At 43.6% G+C, this 18114-nt stretch overlaps 1 protein-coding gene across 3 annotated transcripts in view; it reads right to left on the reverse strand.

Annotated features, from left to right (window-relative positions):
- Positions 1-387: 387 nt before the first annotated feature.
- RNLS (renalase, FAD dependent amine oxidase) overlaps positions 388-18114 on the reverse strand; it is a 104692-nt gene continuing 86965 nt past the window's right edge. For all 3 annotated transcript variants that reach the window (XM_035138366.3, XM_035138363.3, XM_035138362.3), the window contains 2 exons: positions 15282-15457; positions 388-682 (listed from right to left, as the gene is read on the reverse strand). In XM_035138366.3, the coding sequence (XP_034994257.2) occupies positions 530-682; positions 15282-15457 (329 nt within the window). In that variant the 3' untranslated portion in view covers positions 388-529. The remainder of the gene's footprint in view (positions 683-15281; positions 15458-18114) is intronic.

Below are 18114 nucleotides of genomic sequence, written 5' to 3' on the forward strand. Positions count from 1 at the left end.
CAATATACTGTTTTTTCCAGGTGGCCTCCCATCTAGGCCCTCACTGCACCCAGCATGGTGGCTGCATCATGTGACGTCTTAAGATGTTAAAACCCAGTTAGACTCACACAACTACCCATTTACCACACTGGCTTGCTGTTCTTTGGTGGTTGGTTCCTATAATAATTAAGGAGGTAGTCTAAGGTTTCCTCCACCTTACCCATCTAAAATTGGTGGAAATGTTTTGCCCAGATCTGGGAAATTTGGGTGAAGACAGAAGGCATACAACCATTTTTATGTATGTCTGACATTCTGTGAAGCCAGAAAAGTTATCACAGTGAGTGTCTTCAAGGCACAGCAAATAAATAAACAACATTTCCAACTATTGCAATAAATCTGTGAAACGTCTGCAGACTTCTCATGATTTATTTCCTTAAAATAGAGGGCAAGTAGGTCAAGTATATCGAGCTTTAGTGTATTTTATAATTCGTCATAGAAATAAGATGGTATGGGGTGGGGCAGGAAACAAACAAGCAAATTATGAAAAACCCTACAAACTGGACTTCAAAGCCTGCACAATACTCATTGCTGAATCTATGCACCCATCAAAGTTGGAATGAATAAATCCATCACCTCCACAGACAAGAAACGGTTTCCTATGGAGAGTTATTTGTCCTGGACTGCCAGGGAAAGCTTTGGTAACCTGGAAAAAAAACAAAACATGGAGGGGATTAGAAAAATAAGTTTGGTAGCTATTCATTATATTGCATTATATTGCATGACATATGAGTAACTCATATCTCAAGGAAAGACATGTATTAATCAGAAGAAACAGTCCCTTCGTTTTAATAATAATTGACACCTATCACAACAAACATATTTAGTGCTCTTTCATTCTATGGTAAAATGCTTCATGACATGAGGAGGGAAAAGGAACTGAAACCTCTATAAAATTCATGAAGGCCATCTGCCTAAAATACATTTGCACTACTGATGTTGCCGAGTTTTGGAACATTGGCAATATGAATCTTAGCAGCACGCAATACTTGTCTCAAAGTATTTCTGGTTCCAAAGCCATTTCCACTCACTCGTACATTTATCTTCCTCGCTGGATCTCAGGGGGGAATCGAAGGAGGTCTTTCATTCTCCTCTCTTGCACATGGCATGCTGCTGCACACGTGAGCCAACTGCACTGGGAAAAGTATTTCCCCCAGTATGGCACCTGACAAGCCAAGTTGGTTTGGTGTGCCTCACCTGCACCTGCCAACATGGGTGCCAACCTGAATAAAATATTTTTTTGGGGGGGGCAGGTAAGTCCCACCCCACATATTCGATCAAATGACATGGCATACCATTTGAATGGGGATTCCCTTCAACTTTTGGGGAGAGTGGCTCCTTCAAATATTTTAAGGTGTGGGAAAGAAGGGACCTCAGCCCCTAGGAGTTGGCTTCTATGCACACCAATTTCAGCATAGTCTGAAGCTGCACGATTGCTAGAGTTAAACAGGTCTGGGTGCAAAGAGGTCCTTGATGCGAGTCCGCCTGGGAAATCAATGGGCACTGCCTTGAGTTCCAGGATGGAAGAAAGGTGGGATATAAATGTAAATAAATGGATGCATGACTAGATAGAAAAATAGATTTGAACTTGGAAAGATTGAATCCCCATCTCTTATATAGGCTACGACTCCAATTAAGAGATTTCTTACGACAGCTAGCACTACAAGACCATCATCCTTTAATATAGCTATCCATCAATAAATATCCCTCGTTTGACTTGTAACAAAACAATGTTAAAAAGACATTAAAACACAATGTATGTTGAGCCTATGACATTGCTAATGGTCAAGGAATTCTCTAAACAGTGAGAAATGGCATTACATTTTTCTGGGCAAAGTAAACACTGCATGCGTGGTCCCCCCCCCCCCGACTTTGTTAGGAGAGGAGTGGAATAGATTCCTTTTAGCATCAATAGACCTGTTTACAGAAAGAGAGTACAATATAAATAAAAAGGAACATAGACTGTGATTACTGCTGATGCAAATGGAAATAGCTGTTTATATGTTTACAGATATGGAATTTGCCTGGGCTTTATAAAAGGGACACATCAACAGATTAATGTCAACAGGGCAAAACAGCAACGACTACATATCGAAACCTCTGACTCAGATGAAAGAAGTGATACGGAAATACTTTATCTTGAATTAAAGCGATGCCTGCCATATGGCCGTATGGCTATAAAGATGAGCCACAGCTGAGTCAGCAAGCTAATGCCAACCCCATCTTCCTTCCTCTTGGCCTCGGTTTCTGTCCTCCTGCACTCTTAGCTTTCTCCTGCTTCCCACCTTTTCCTGCTCATCTTGCCTCACCTGCCCTGTTCATCCCCATCCCTTCTCCATCACTTCTACCATATGCCTTTTCCTAGGCTACCTACTGCCTCCCTCTTTTGACCCCCATGTTTACGTTCTTTCCTACTCACCTGATCTTTCTGCATTTCCCCCCTCTCAGTGGTAAAGGGCCCCTGACCATCAGGTCCAGTTGTGTCCGACTCTGGGGTTGCGGCGCTCATCTCGCTCTATAGGCCGATGGAGCCAGCTTTTGTCCGCAGACAGCTTCCGGGTCATGTGGCCAGCATGACAAAGCTGCTTCTGGCGAACCAGAGCAGCGCACGGAAACGCCGTTTACCTTCCCGCCGGAGCGGTTCCTATTTATCTACTTGCATTTTGACGTGCTTTCAAACTGCTAGGTTGGCAGGAGCTGGGACCAAGCAACGGGAGCTCACCCCGTCACAGGGATTCGAACCGCCGACCTTCTGATCAGCAAGCCCTAGGCTCAGTGGTTTAACCACAGCGCTTTCTGCATTTCCCCCCTCTCAGTGGTAAAGCATCTACTTAATATAGAAGGTCCCAGGTTTAATCCCCAGCCTGATACCTTGGAGAGCTCCTGCCAGGCAGTGTGGGCAGCACTGAGCCAGATGGAGGAAGGCTCTGCCTCAGTACAAGATATCTTCCTATGCTGCCTTGTTTCCATATACTGTATATAACTCATAGGGAAGTTCACCCAGCCTTGAGATGGCTGAATCCTTCTAACAACAAGCAGAATTTATTATTATTGTTCGCCCCTGCAAAGCTGTGAAGTCTGCTTTTAGAAATCCCACACTGTCATGTAGCAGTCTATATTACCAGACAATGTCTGTGCACTGGGCTGCTTGCTTCTGTAGGTTTGCATTCCTTCTTTGACAATTATTGTAAAAAAAATAGTAATAATGGCATCGGTAATGCTTACAAATATGCCTAGTTGATGTTAGACTTAATCAGTGCTAAAAAAATTTTTTTTAAAGAAAAGAAAAAGAGGTGCCGGAACTCACCATGAACACCTCCCTCGTTCTCTTAGAATGGCAATGGCACCCACCTGAGAGGCGCTGGAACTGACGTGCAGCGAGTTCCGACTGAACAAAAGCACTGGACCTAATAGTCTAAGAGCAGCCTCCACGCGTGTATTACTCCACATCCTGCTCAAAATGTATTTTTGAGTTAGCTGCTCTACTGCATTTGGTGGCCCACTTCCACATTCTGCCAAGAGGGGCCATTTGACTTTCCCCCCAAAGTCCTGCTCCGGCGGCACCAACAATTTTTAACCTTTAACCCTTTTCAATTCTGAACTGAATTTAGCTTGCAGATAAAAGGCATATTTTATTTATTTCATGTGTTAAAATTCGTACCCAGTTTTCCACCAAATGGTGCTCAAGACGGCTAACAGCCACAATGTAAATACAATATGAGAAAGCATCAATAAAACACATTGTAAAAAAGAACTAAAGTAAGGCAGGCAAAACATTACTAACAACTTTTAAAGCAAACCCAACATTAAGCCTCAAACCTCAGCACCCATTTCGTATTCAAATTAACAACTAAAGACATCCACAGGAACATAAAGCTCAGCCTGGCTGATGGAGACATTCCTCCTTAATCAGTTTTATTTTACTCACTTATTGCTTTATCTTACACACGTTTATCACCAAGCGTTGCAACACCAACTTTTGCAAAACTTTTATTTAGAAGGCAGTTGTTAACTAAGAGCACCAGCCTTTGTATCACAAAAATTGACACGATGAAGTCTGCTGAAAATCTCAAGCAGGGTGGATGGAGGTTAAGGGAACGAATATCGTGGGTGATGCTAATGGCCATGTGATGACAAAAAAAACAACATGGGTGAAAAAGGCCCAATTTTATGCTCTTCCTGGTTAAGTTTTTCACTGCAATGGATGCCAATGTTTATGAATGTTGCTGTCTAATATTTATTGAATCAGAGATACGCTTGTAATATTGACTGAAATGTACATCTTCTGGCAAGACTAAGAGAAGGGATTGTGCATCATGTTAACTGAGATCAATGAATAATTTAGAGTGGCCTGCATTTTCCTTTTCCGTTATGCATGTAATAAAAAGCCAATACCCATCCTCACCATCGACAGAGCCATGTAAAGCCAGGGCTTTACGTTACATGCTCTTCATGTCAAGTAGCATGCTTGGCTATTGACACCAATTGCAATACCCACTGTGTGTGTGTGTGTGTGTGAGTGTTGATGGAATTAGGGAACAGACAGAACCCAGGCCCTTTTCCTTCCTCTGGAGAAAGGTGGGGTGTTAGGGCTCACCATGATATTTGACTGAGGGAACTTCCAAGCTGTCAACAATCTATGGGAGGGGCTGAAGTGCATACTGGGAAAGTTAGCCTTGCATAGCTGAAGTGGATTAAAGCACTCCGCCATCCTAGCACAACAAAGACACTTAAAAATAAAAATAAACAGGCTTTTTGCAGTTAGGAAGGTGATGGGGAAATGCATTGAAAAGCGTGGAATGAATAAATGATTAACCAGAAGTACAAATGCCCTGAAAGCATATCAGAATGCTCATTGTTGTATCAAGGCAGAGGCTGGGTACAAGCCAACCTCCTTGTAAGCTTAGTGCAAGCAAATCAGGATGCTCAACAGATTTTCTGGAGGAGCCATGAAACTGAAAATACAGTGAGAAAAGCCTGAGCTTCTCTTATGAGCATAGTTAAAAAAACCATCTAAGTATACAGTGCCTTGAACTCTCTAAATTTAACATTGGACAAAAGTATCTAAAAACAAAATGCAATTTAATTCTTTCTTTCTTTTTCATTTTGGGGGCGGGGGGAGCAGCCCCTTGGAAATTCCCAACTGACCCATTACAGAGAACAAGTAGCTGAGCCTGCAGGATGAGAGAAAGAAAGGGAAAGAAATTATTTAGTATAAGGAGGAAAGGGGGAAGATAGGGTGTGAAAACAAAGTGGAGCAGGGGCCAACAGGAGAGTGATGTGACCAAATTAAGTCATGGCATAAGAAGAGCCCGGCAGGCCCATCTAATCCAGACACATTCCTATGGGAAAGAGGATTTTTGGATCTCTCTCTGTCTTTCCTCCCCTAGCCTCCTATGTCAGCCTTTCCAGCACAGTCAATGGATATTCCCCCTATACATTCTACCACTGTGGTTAAGGATCTGCAGCCAAGAACCAACTGTGCTGTAAACCCAGCAAAGTTTCTCTTCCCCCTGTGTATCAGCTCCCTTTAACATTTAACATGCCCAGTGGCCTTTTATTGTTTGTTTAAAAGGCAGTAGGGGGTGGGGGTGGGGGAGGAAAGAACTGTCTCTAGCCATTGCAAGCCAGCTGTCATATGTGGGCCACTGAGCTTTCTTTAATAATGGAAGGGATGTGCTTTTAGGAAGCAGTTCGAGACTTGACAGCTCGTGGTGGCCTGTTTGGCCTGCCTGATTCCACCTTTCTCAAACGAGCCCATATAAAAAAAGCAGGACTCTCTGGAGAGCGCAGAGTACAGTAGATGAGTCATGCTGAGCATTACTGTGACATCTGCTACCACAGCTATCGTTATGGATCCGTAAGCCTCCCTGTTCAGGCTGACGGTGTATGTGTGTAGGAGGAGTTAATGGGAGAGAGAGGGAGAGAGGGAGAGAAAGAAAGAGAGAGAGAGAATTTCTCTTTCCCGAACTCTGTAACGCAGTGCCAGACTGCAGTTTTCAAAGCTGCAGCTGCTCAAGGGACATGCAGAGGGGCACAGCATCTATGGCAGTGCCTAGGAGCAATCTGTCTGCAGAGAACATACGTGCAGGAGGAATCCAAGCGCACGCTTCTGAGACCAGCTTTCGCCGCTCCACATTGTCACGGAAAGGAGGGCAGGGGCAGGGCAAGGCCTGGTGAAATGGCAGTTGTATCCAGGAAGGAATACAACAAGGGGAAGGAAGGAAAGGAAAAGAATGACCAAACTTAGTGGGGCCTTGTAGACATCTAGTTTAACCCCCTCCTCGGTACAAGAAACCCATAGCTAGATGATCTGACTAGACTCTGCTTAAAGACCTCCATCTCTCCCTTACATAACTGGTTTGACTATAGGCTTGTCCTTACTACGACGTTTCTCCAGCTGAAATCCACCCTCCCAATAGTTTTAGTCCTATCCACTGGGGCAGCAGAGAACAAATCTTTGCTGTCTTCTGTGTGAGAATCTTTGGGTACCTGAGTGCTGTTGCAATCTGTCTCAGAATTCACCAGACCCAAATTGCCCATTTCTTTTAAGCGTTCCTCATAGGCCTTATTTTCCAGATTCTCAATCATCTTTGTTGCCTTTCTCTGAACCTGTTCTGGTTTGTCTATATCCTTCTTAAAGTGTGAAGGAAGAACTGTGCACAGTGCTTCCAGATGAGCTTTGAACTGTGCAGAATAAAGTGGTGCCTTTATGCTACATCACACAGCTGACTCATGTTCACATTGTTCCAAGACATCACAGCCAGGTATTCCCCCCAAATCCTATACTTGTACAATTGATTTCCTTCCCTCTAATTGAAGAACTCTGCAATTTTCTCTGCTGAATTCAGTTTCTTTTTGTTTCAGACCAGTTTTCTAATCCTTTTCATTTTGCCAGAAATATTGATCAACAATGGGAAAACAACCAGAAATTTCAAACACTATGGAAATTGTATTATATTTATCAGGACACCTAATGTCCATTATTACTTCCATTATTACGTGGCTTACATTATTAAGATTCACTTGCAAATATCACTCTTTTTAGGGAAGCTAATCAGTGCCATGCTTTATTCATATCCTATACTGTGATGTATGGTTGCTTTTGAAGAGTTCTTGTGAACAATTAGTACGAAATGTGGCCACCCAACTGCAGAATGGACCACAGAGAATATATAGCCGTACCTTGGAAGTCAAACAGAACCTGTTCTGGAAGTCCATTTGGCTTCCAAAACATTCAAAACCCAAATTGCGGCTCCTGTAGCCAATCAGAAGCCCCAGAAGCCCCGTCGGATGTTCGGCTTCCAAAAGGACTTTCGCAAAACGGAACAATCACTTCCGGGTTTGCGGCGTTCGGGAGCCAAATGTCTGAGTTCCAGGGCATTGACTGTATGTCAATTCTGATGAACTCTACTGGTTCCCAGTTCATTTTCTGGGCCCAATTTAAAGGGCCCAATTCATTAATCTTTGACTGCCATTCAGAGTAGTTAAAGGACCATCTTCTCCACTATAAACCTACCTATTCTTCAAGATATTCCTTGGAGGCCTTCTTTCACTTGAAGTATGAGAGGGAATTGCCCTTGGCAGGTCCTTTATTGTGGTGGCTTCATGGCTTTGTAACTCCGAGACAAACAGTGTGTTTGCAAGGCAACTTTTGCTTTCTGACTACGGTACTGCACTTTTTAGGGGGAAGGTTCTGCTGCTTTTTTGATTTTGTTGTTGCTGTTTTAAATAACTGTATTTGGTTTTGATGCTGTTTAGCTGCCTTAGAGTGTCAGTGTTGTGAAATGTAAAAGGGAAAAAGAGTTTTTAAAACTAAACGAAATAGAATAGAGTGGCAACTGAAAGGACAACAACGGGAGCAAAAGTCATCTGAACAACCAAACCCCATTTTACTACACAGTAGAAATGATAATGTTTTTGGTGGTGGTGGTGGTGGTGGGAATGGGTACATAGATCTACGCTTGGTTCAGAGTAAAGGTTCTTTTAGGTAGATCAAAAGATGTACATCCCTCTGGCAGTGAGACCAAAGGATATACTGTAGAAGTGAAAGACAGCAAAACAAAGGAGGTTTAAAAAAATAACAAACAACATATTAAGAAAATGAATGCAAAAAATCCCCCCTTCAAATCTTCCCAGTAAAGTTTCCCACTTGACTCTTCCCTGGAATCAGTTGTTGTTTAGTTTGGGTTTGCTTCTTCCGGATCAAAGATTTGTTTAGAAGTGCAACTGAGCTACAAATGTCAAGTTTACTGCTCTACTTCCCTTGTGTTATTGTATGCCACTAGGTACAGAGCAGCACAAAGCATCAACCTTTGTAAGAAACAGATGGTACTGAGCAACAACATCTCCGATCATTCATAAGAAAAATAACTGTCTACAAGATAACAAACCTCATGTGCCTCAGGTGTTTAATTGGGACTTGGAAAATCCAGCCCCTCTGCTGTTAAAAATTTAACTGGCACTCTAAGCCAGTTAAAACTAGGGAGACTAGTTCACCTGTTCCTGGACTGGAATGGGGAGGAGAATGGACAGAGCAAAAGAGGGCCACCTGAAAGGGAGCAGGGTGCAACAGGAGTGAACAACAGGTGTGCAGAAGCAACTGGGCAAGACAGAAGCCTCTGGACCTACAATTTTTGATTCAAACAATGGACAGAAGAGAACCCTATCCTATGGAGGGAAAGAGAGTTAAAAGGGGTCTTCTGTCCATTGGCTACATTGGATCTTCTAGTCAGTGTGTACACAGAATAATAGCATTGTAGAGTTGCATAGGATGCTGAGGGTAATCTAGGCCAACCCACCTGTAATCCAGGAACCACGTAAGTATGCACACATATGCGCACACACAGGGAAGAAATGCAGCATGCCCATGTAGGATTATTATCACCTGGCTGTGCTGTACTTCCAAATTCAAAATCCCCTTCCATAGGGTCGTTCTGGCTGTACGATACCTGTGGCAGAGATGCCCTTCTGTTTCAGCAGGAGAGACCAAGGCAATGTGCCTCTTGGGAATGGGAGGCGGGTCTGCTTTTAAATGGAGCTACCTCTTTGCTTTAGGAATGTGGGCTCCTTTAACATATAACTTCAACGATACAGCAAATGTGCTGCTCATAAAAAAGTATGAAATGGCCATATTGCTCAGGCTATGCTCTCCCCCCCCCCCCGAGTCCTACCACAATGCTACATGATGGCTGAAAAGACTTTCTGGCTCAGGAATCCTTGATTGCTGATGCTAATGTTGTCTTATCATAATTAAACCATGGGATAGAACACGGCAGCTGTGCTGCTAAGTAGTATCAATAGAAGTTTGGGGGGACTAATCCCACATTTTCCATGGATAATTGTAATGTCTGCATTTTAATCCTGGGATTGTATTTGGCCCATATGAAGGGCATAATGGCTGTACTGAATTAACAAAAAGAATAAATCCCGCTTGAAAGCCTTGGGGGGTTGGGGGGGGGACCACGTCCACCCTCCATTTTCTCCTTTTGCTGCTGTGTCAATAGTTGATTGGAATGTACAAGCAAAAATGGCTGTAAGGTAATTAGTGAGCACCACTGCATAGCACTTAAGCCTAGTCAGTTCTTGTAGGGAGCTTCCTTTCTGAGAATGCATTCTTCGATTACATTCACTTAATGCCATCTACAAGGACAGATCTATGGCTGACAAATAAGCTTCTTATGAATCAGCCACATCTAATATATAAGCATGTGTGAATTAATGGGGCAGGCAAAGACCTCTTTGTCGCACAGTCGTTGTCACCATCACCATCATTGTTATTTATCAAATTTCTATACCACCTTTTACCTGAAGATCACAGGGTGGTTTACAATATAAAAACAGAAGAAATACATACTGTACCATAATAACAAACCAAAACAATAGAGTGGTACCTTGGTTCTTGAATGTAATCCGTTCCGGAAGTCCGTTCGACTTCCGAAACATTCAAAAACTAAGCCGCGTCGGACGTTCGGCTTCTGAAAAACGTTCAAAAACCGGAACACTTACTTCCGGGTTTTCGGCATTCGGGAGCAAATTGTTCATCAACTGAGCCATTTGAGAACCAAGGTTCCACTGTATCTCCCCCCCCCCAGATTAAAAGGTCACTGTATCTCCCCCCCCCCAGATTAAAAGGTTTAATTATCTTAAGGCCTGGGAGAAGAGGTATGTTTTTGCCTGTCACCTAAAGATATGCAAGACTCCCCGGGGAGAGAATACCACAAATGGGGAGTCACTGCAGAAAAGGCCCCTTCTCATGGCACGGTCTTTGAGGTACTGCAGTCCTGAGCTGTGAAAGGTCAAAACCAGCACTCTGAAATGGGCCCAGAAACTAATTGGCAGCCTGTGCAGTTGGGCCAAGATTGGCATTATATGCTCAAACCATCTTGCCTCAGAAAGCAACCTGGTCACTAAATTCTGCACCAGCTAAAGTTTCTGAACTGTCATCAGAGGCTGCTCCACGAATGACACATTGCTGTAATCTAACCTAGAAGTTACCAGAGCATACACAACAGTAGTTAGACTGTCCCTGTCCTGATATGGGTGCAGCTGGTCCACCAGCCAAACTAATGGAAGGAACTCCATGGCACTGAGGCCACGTGAACCTCAAGTGACAGCAAAGTACCCCCGAGCCATGTGCTAGTTCCTTCAGAAGAAGTGTAACCCCATCAAGAGCAAAATAAAAAAATTCCTTCCAGTAGCACCTTAGAGACCAACTAAGTTTGTCATTGGTATGAGCTTTTGTGTGCATGCACACTTCTTCAGATACCCATCAAGAGCAGACAACCTCCCAGCCATTCAGTCTAGGGAACCACTCACTAACAATGCCTCATTCTTATATGGATTGAGCTTCAGTTTATGGGCTCTCATCCAGTCCATTACCAAAGCAAGAAAATGGTTCAGCACATACACTGCCTCACCTGCAAATGTAAAGGAGAAATGGAGCTATGTGCCATCAGCATATTGCTGACAACGTTCTCCAAACACTAGGTGATTTATGATTTCATGTGCAGAGGACGTTATCTGGCATGTGGGTCATTATGTGCATTATAAGGTTTGCATAAATGTTAAATGCAAAGATCCATTTCATGTCCCATTTACTTTGACCCTGAGCTATATGCCTAGCCCTAGCCCTAAAGTACCATGCCACACAACCCTATGCTTGGTTCTTGGCTAACCTGTAGTGGACACAGTAGTGGTGGCTAGAGAATATCTAGGTCCAAGGAAAGGCCTGTTCAAAGCGCCCTTATTATTTTTGATGTGGCCAGGTGGTATAATCTTGCTACATTTATATTGCTGAAATGTTGTTGCCATGCTCTTATGTTCCTTATATGTTGCTGTTTTATTATTGCTGTTGGTGTGAAATTATTCTTACAATTGTTGATTACGTGATGTATTGTTCTTGTTGTGGACAACACAACACCTTTTTTGTGTGGAAAGGTGGTGTACAAATAAAGTGATGATGCTGATGTTTGTTAGGGAAGCTAACTCATAGGGTAAGGGTGCATAGGATTGAAACTTTGGGTGCCTACCTATAAAGATGAATGTGGCAAACAGATAATTGCAAACACGTTTACGAGACACACACTTGCCAAGCACTGGCTGCCTCAGTGGCGGCCTCTGCTTTTGCTCCATGGCAGCCCTAAGATCCACGAATCGTGTTCAGAGTTGTGCATCTCTCTTCCTCTCTCTGGGCTCCAGGAATTAAATACCATGTCCCTAATTTCAACCAGCTATTACAGTGCAGGCATTGTGGGCATTACAGTAGCACGAGTGATGAATTATAATAACCACAATAAACCTAATTAACAACCTGGTGTTTTTATCTTTGTAATTAAATCTAGCTGCCATAATGATAACCACTCTGGAAATCCTGCTGCTGCTGCTATTATATTATGATCAAAACAGATTACCTTATGGTAGTATTTTTAACCTCTGGTCCTCAGACGGCCTCTTGCTGGTTCAGAGGCTGCTTCCTGCCGCTCTGGAGCAAGAGTGGCATTTGAGCCGCCTGCTGCTGAGGCAGAAGCTCAATTTGCCCCTTCCTTCGACAGAAAGGGAGTCCCAGAGCCAGATCACTCTGCAGCTAGATGAAAGTGGGGAGATGAGCGAGTGATAAAACTCAAGTATCAGGGCAGGCTATGCTCACCTCCTAAGAGGTCATGGCAGAAATGGAAAGGGGATTGACTATTCAGTGGCTAAGTTTACATGGCCTCTTTCTGCCAATGCATACAAGATGACTGACGATTTAAAATAATGGCTTATAAGGCACAGTACAGTGGAACCTCGGTTTATGAACACCTCGGTTTATGAATTTTCGGTTTACGAACGCCGCAGACCCATCTGGAACGGATTAATTCTATTACAGTACTTTCAATGGGAAAGTTCGCTTCAGTTAATGAATGCTTCAGTTTATGAACAGACTTCTGGAACCAATTACACCCATGCTTTGGGTTAAGTACGCTTCAGGTTGAGTACTCCGCGGACCCATCTGGAACGGATTAATCCACTTTCCATTACTTTCAATGGGAAAGTTCGCTTCAGTTTATGAACGCTTCAGTTTATGAACAGACTTCCGGAACCAATTGTGTTCATAAACCGAGGTCCCACTGTACAAAATGAAAACAAAGCAGAGAAATAGGAAACAAGCAAATGGAGTTATCAAAGATAGTCACTGTTTTAGGGGAATTTATTTTTCATGTTCATCATAGTTTTGATTTTTAGAGCTGAGCAGCCTGAGGCCAGAGTGTCTAAAGGACCACCACTTTCAACATGAACTTATCTTCAGAGTCCCTTTAGTCTTCTGGGGGCAGGGAGGTGCTTGCAAGCAAGGGGGTCCTTTTAGTGGTGGTGCCAAAATACGGAATCCCCATTGTTCAGTCCGGACACTGAGATCCAGCACCAAGGGCCTTTTGGCGGTTCCCTCACTGCGAGAAGCAAAGCTACAGGGAACCAGGCAGAGGGCCTTCTCGGTAGTGGCGCCTGCCCTGTGGAACGCACTTCCATCGGAGGTCAAGGAGATAAACAACTACCTGACATTTAGAAAACACCTAAAGGCAGCCCTGTTTAGAGAAGTTTTTAATCTGTGATATTTTAATGTATTTTGCTATTTGTTGGAAGCCGCCCAGAGTGGCGGGGGGAACCCAACCAGATGTGCGGGGTATAAATAAATAAATAAATAAATAATAATAATGATAATAAATAGATATGCTTCCTGGGATCTTTCCTTAGTTATATTTTGGGTGCCAGGCAAAGATTATACTGTTCTTTCATGCTTTTAATGTATCTAAGATCCTCTCATTTTTTGTTTTTTAAGCTGCTGTTTCATTTGCTGGCCTTGATGCTTTTTTTATCTTGCAGTTTGATTGTTGTTTACTTTGCTGTTTGGTATTGTTTATTCTTCGACTGGATACTTGAGGGTATTGACATAAAAAATGGACTTTTATAAAACAAACAAACAAACAAAATAGTTCCTTAACTTAGTTCAGGGGCAGTGTGATGAGCATACCTAATAGCAAACAGCTTACTGTGAGTGTTAACAGGTCTGTCTCCATGTCTGGTCCTGGCTTGTAACATCTTGTGAAATTCATTGTGCGATGTGATGTTCTCTGTCGAAAACCTTGGTTATGGGGCATCATTGAAGAACCATAACTAACTGCTATCTATCTATCTATCTATCTATCTATCTATCTATCTATCTATCTAATCTACACACACAAACCATTTTGAGCTGCTCTAAGTTGTTAGGGTGCTAAATTTCATTTAAAAAGGAGAAAAAGAATTTCGAAAAGCCTGGCCTGAATTGGACACTTCAGATATGTGTCCATCTTGTTACAGCTGGTAAACTATCAGCATCTTCTGACAATTATCTGCACACATGTATCCACACACATTACAGTTGCTATATGCTATGGCGCCATTTGTTTATGTGAAGGCATAGAAGAAGAGAAGGAGCTATGCCAAAAGAGAGACAAATATGAAGAAAACAGCCATTTTAGCCACCAGTGCAAGGTGTCTCATATTTGTCAGTCAGCTAGAATCCCCGCGACGGGGAGAGCTCCCGTTGCTCGGTCCCAGCTCCTGCTAACCTAGCAGTTTGAAAGCACGTCAAAGTGCAAGTAGATGAATAGGTACCTTCCCACAGCGGGAAGGTAAACGGCGTTTCCGTGTGCTGCTCTGGTTCGCCAGAAGTGGCTTTGTCATGCTGGCCACATGACCTGGAAGCTTTACGCCGGCTCCCTCGGCCAATAACGCGAGATGAGTGCCGCAACCCCAGAGTCGGTCACGACTGGACCTAATGGTCAGGGGTCCCTTTACCTTTACCTATATACTATTTCCCTTTATCATCTTTTATCCAGAGATAGGAAAATAGCTAACCAGGATTGCATCAGACGCACCATTTTTTTGTTGCCAGCATCTGGCTAGCTGGAGGCCCAGCCTGGGATGGGGGACATGTATCTCCAGAAGGGACTCACACAGGGAACCAAGATAGCAATAGCGTCTCTGCTCCATTTCACACATTTGACAAGTAACTGTCCTGCAATGCTCAGTTGTCCTGTAGCAAGGACAAAGAACTAACAGGGCCAGAAAGGATAAAGCAGAATAAAGAATAGACTTGAGGCCCTCTGTGCGAGCAGGTTTTCACGTCACAGTGGTGCATGGATATTGGGTCTCTCTGTGATACGCTTGACCACCATGATTGCTGCTGAAGCCATTGCACCATGGAATCCCAGCCATGCAGGGTGCTTTTTTTATTTTAAAGGTGGGTATGAACCCACCTTAGAATGGGTCAACCTCACAGAATGCTTAGCCCAATTCTGCACATTTTCCATAGTTGGTGGCAGGCATATTACTTAACTGGAGATGACAATAATTGAACTAAACCCACACATACAGAACTCAAAGTGCTGTAAATGGTGTTGGTAGGTGGTCTCCCCTCTGTCTGGATCTAGACCTGCTTAGCTTCAATAAGGTGACTGCATCCTGTGCCCTCAAAACAAAGTCCTGGCTCTTTGTGCTCTACCACAGAGCTTCAGCAAGGGACCACATCCTGATGCAATAGTGATATGTAGGCAGCTTGCATTCAGATGTCTCACAAAATGCTGAACAAACTACAGCGAGTCAGTGTTCAGAAGCCAGTGCAATACGTGAATAAAAATCATGTGCGCCTCTCACATTCCCAAACAAACTATCATTGGATGGTATCTGACTTGGGCATTTTGCTATCATCCATTATTAGAGATTACCTGAGAATACCTCCACCTATGGCACTTGATGCTGGCTGGTTTAGGCAAGCTAGGTACAACATCTTTCAGCTGGTCTAGGATCAACTGCTGAACCTTCTCCTTGTCTGACTCCAAGTGGCTAGTTCCAAAGGGAACGCTGGTGTGAACAACAACAGATGGAGCGACATCAGGTGATTCTGCAAGAGACACAAAGAAATATATAGATGTATATTTACAGATGGCATCCAAATAATTATGTTCAAGATTCAGCACTGTTTTGTACCTTAAACGCAGCTTCAATTGGAATCCAAAAGCAACTAATGGCATAGTAGCTCCCTAAGAGTTAATATGGATAGTGCAAAGTAAGCATTATAATCTGTTTTCTCTCTGAACATCATTTAATTCAGGGGTGGGGAACCTATTTCAGCCTGAAGACTGCATTCCCTTCTGAGGGCCACATGCCAGGGGTAATAAATGTATTTTTTACTTTTGTACAATGGGCTAGTATCTTCACATATTCACAAGCCCCTCTCTGTCATCTATCTGTGCAAGCAGGAGGCATTATTGGAGTTAAAGGACATAATATAAGTGGGCAAAAACACTAAAGTTGTGGCTTGGGGACAGGGGGTGTAGCTTAGAGAGTCCTGAGGACCATATAGAGAGGAATGTACCACCTAGTAACTTATATACTTTATATACTAAAGGACCCCTGGATGGTTAAGTCTAGTCAAAGGCGACTATGGGGTTGTGGTGCTCATCTCACTTTCAGGCCGAGGGAGCTGGCATTTTTCCACAGACAGCTTTCCGGGTCATGTGGCCAACATGACTAAACAGCTCACAACAGAACTTCGTGATGTAAGCCAGAGCGCACAGAAACGCCCTTTCCCTTCCTGCCGCAGTGGTACCTATTTATCTACTTGCACTGATGTGCTTTCAAACTGCTAGGTTGGCAGGAGCAGGGACCAAGCAACGGGAGCTCACCCCGTCACAGGGCTTCAAACCACTGACCTTCTGATTGGCAAGCCCAAGAGGCTCAGTGATTTAGACCACAGCACCACGCACACAGTGTGGCAAGGATGCAGAACCTGTGGTTCTCCAGATGCTGCTGAACTCCATTTCCCATCAACCCCACCTAATATGGTCAATGGTCAGTGATGATGGAAGTTGTAGTCCAGCAATATGCAGTATGTTGTAGTAGGTAAAGGGTTAGACTAGGACCAGTGCCTACTCAACCACAAAGCTCATTGGGAACACTTGTACTGGTCGTATTCTCTTCATTGGCATGAGGCTAAAACAGGTTAGCGAACAGCCATGTGCATCACACTGAGTTGCTTGGAGAAATAATTATAGTAAGACAATAAATCAAAATATGCTGCCACCAGTGAGACAGTGGTAGATCCTGCTGCCTGGTCCTGTCAGCTGCTTCCTCCCTTCCCTCACTATTCAGACCAACCATGTCCCTACTAACCACATTGGGTGAATGCATTAGCAGAATGAATTAGGGATGTTTTGCAGTGGAAAATTTAACACCATGAATCTGATTGCAAGGTGGCAACCCTGAGACACTTCCAGGAGTAGAGGCAGCTCTTACTAAACCTCCTTCAAGTCTCTGTCTAGCTTCAGATATTTTCTTTCTTTCTTAAATCTATTGCAGGTCACACCTAAAATCCTTCCAAGCCACCTGAGGCTGCTTTGGGTCTAACTCGGTGCAATTTGTAAATGATTTATCTGCCACAAGAAGCTTTTCTCAGCTCATCCCCAAAGGGGTGCTGTGAGGGTTGTGTTGCCCAGGAGCAATGAACCACAGGGGAGATGGGAAGCTTCCTAGTACAAGTAAAGGAAGAGAGGGACACTGTGCTCACTCAGCAATCAGGAATGGCAACCGAGAAGCTGTTTTTGTTGGGATGGCAGCAGAGAACTGTGTGTGACTGAGGCTGAAACCCAAACTGCGATGGATTTAACGCTGAGGTTACTGGAGCAAGATCCTTCTTAAAATTAAGGGTTATTCTTAGAAGAGGACATTTGAAAACACACGAAGCAAAATCGGATTCTGAAGGCGACTGGCTATGTTTTTATTGGGGGGGGGGGCGACCACCACAGTTAAGTCCCATGAAAACGGTGGTGTGGTGAAATGCAGAAACTGACCAAAACTAAACGTGATCCGATAGGAGTCCACCTTCCTGTATTCTGCGTATTTGCTTCTCTTTCTACACTTTGCTCAGCATGTGCCTCATCTGATTTCAGGCACAGAACTCATTTATCACTCAGAAATGTCAAACATGCTTGCGTTTGGAGCCAAAATGTAAACAGGGCTCAAGCACTTGGTACAGCCCCAGTTCTGTTGCGTATGACCACCAGGATAGTCTCGAAACAAACCTAAAAAACTTGTCACCGCTCAAAGTCTTGGGGAGGGTTATTTATTGGGAACCAGAAGCTTGCTATGGTGAAGTATCACTGCCCACTCCGAAAAGATGGCCGATACCACATGGAAAATAAACAAATAGCAGCAGAGAGTCTAACTCGGACAAACAAGATACCACAACAGTGAAGAAAGAGAGGGAGAGAAAGAGCGAGAGAGGCCAGTAAGAAGAAAGTACCATATTGTGTGATTTTAGCTATAGGAAAGATCTTGGTGCCAATGGTCCTCAGACTTATTGCCAACTAAGGAATGAATCGGTAACATTAATTAGAATTAGATTAACACAACTAAATTTGGTCAGATGCTTCCAAAATAAGTTAGGCAGCAATTGTAACCCTACTACCTGGGAGTAAGCCCCACTTAGCTCAATAAGATTTACTACTCTGTTAGGATTGCCAACTACATGCAAAGGCATTTGGGTCATATGGATGCTCC

Source organism: Zootoca vivipara, chromosome 5 (assembly GCF_965207765.1).
Source record: "Zootoca vivipara chromosome 5, rZooViv2.hap1.1, whole genome shotgun sequence".
Taxonomy (NCBI): domain Eukaryota; kingdom Metazoa; phylum Chordata; class Lepidosauria; order Squamata; family Lacertidae; genus Zootoca; species Zootoca vivipara.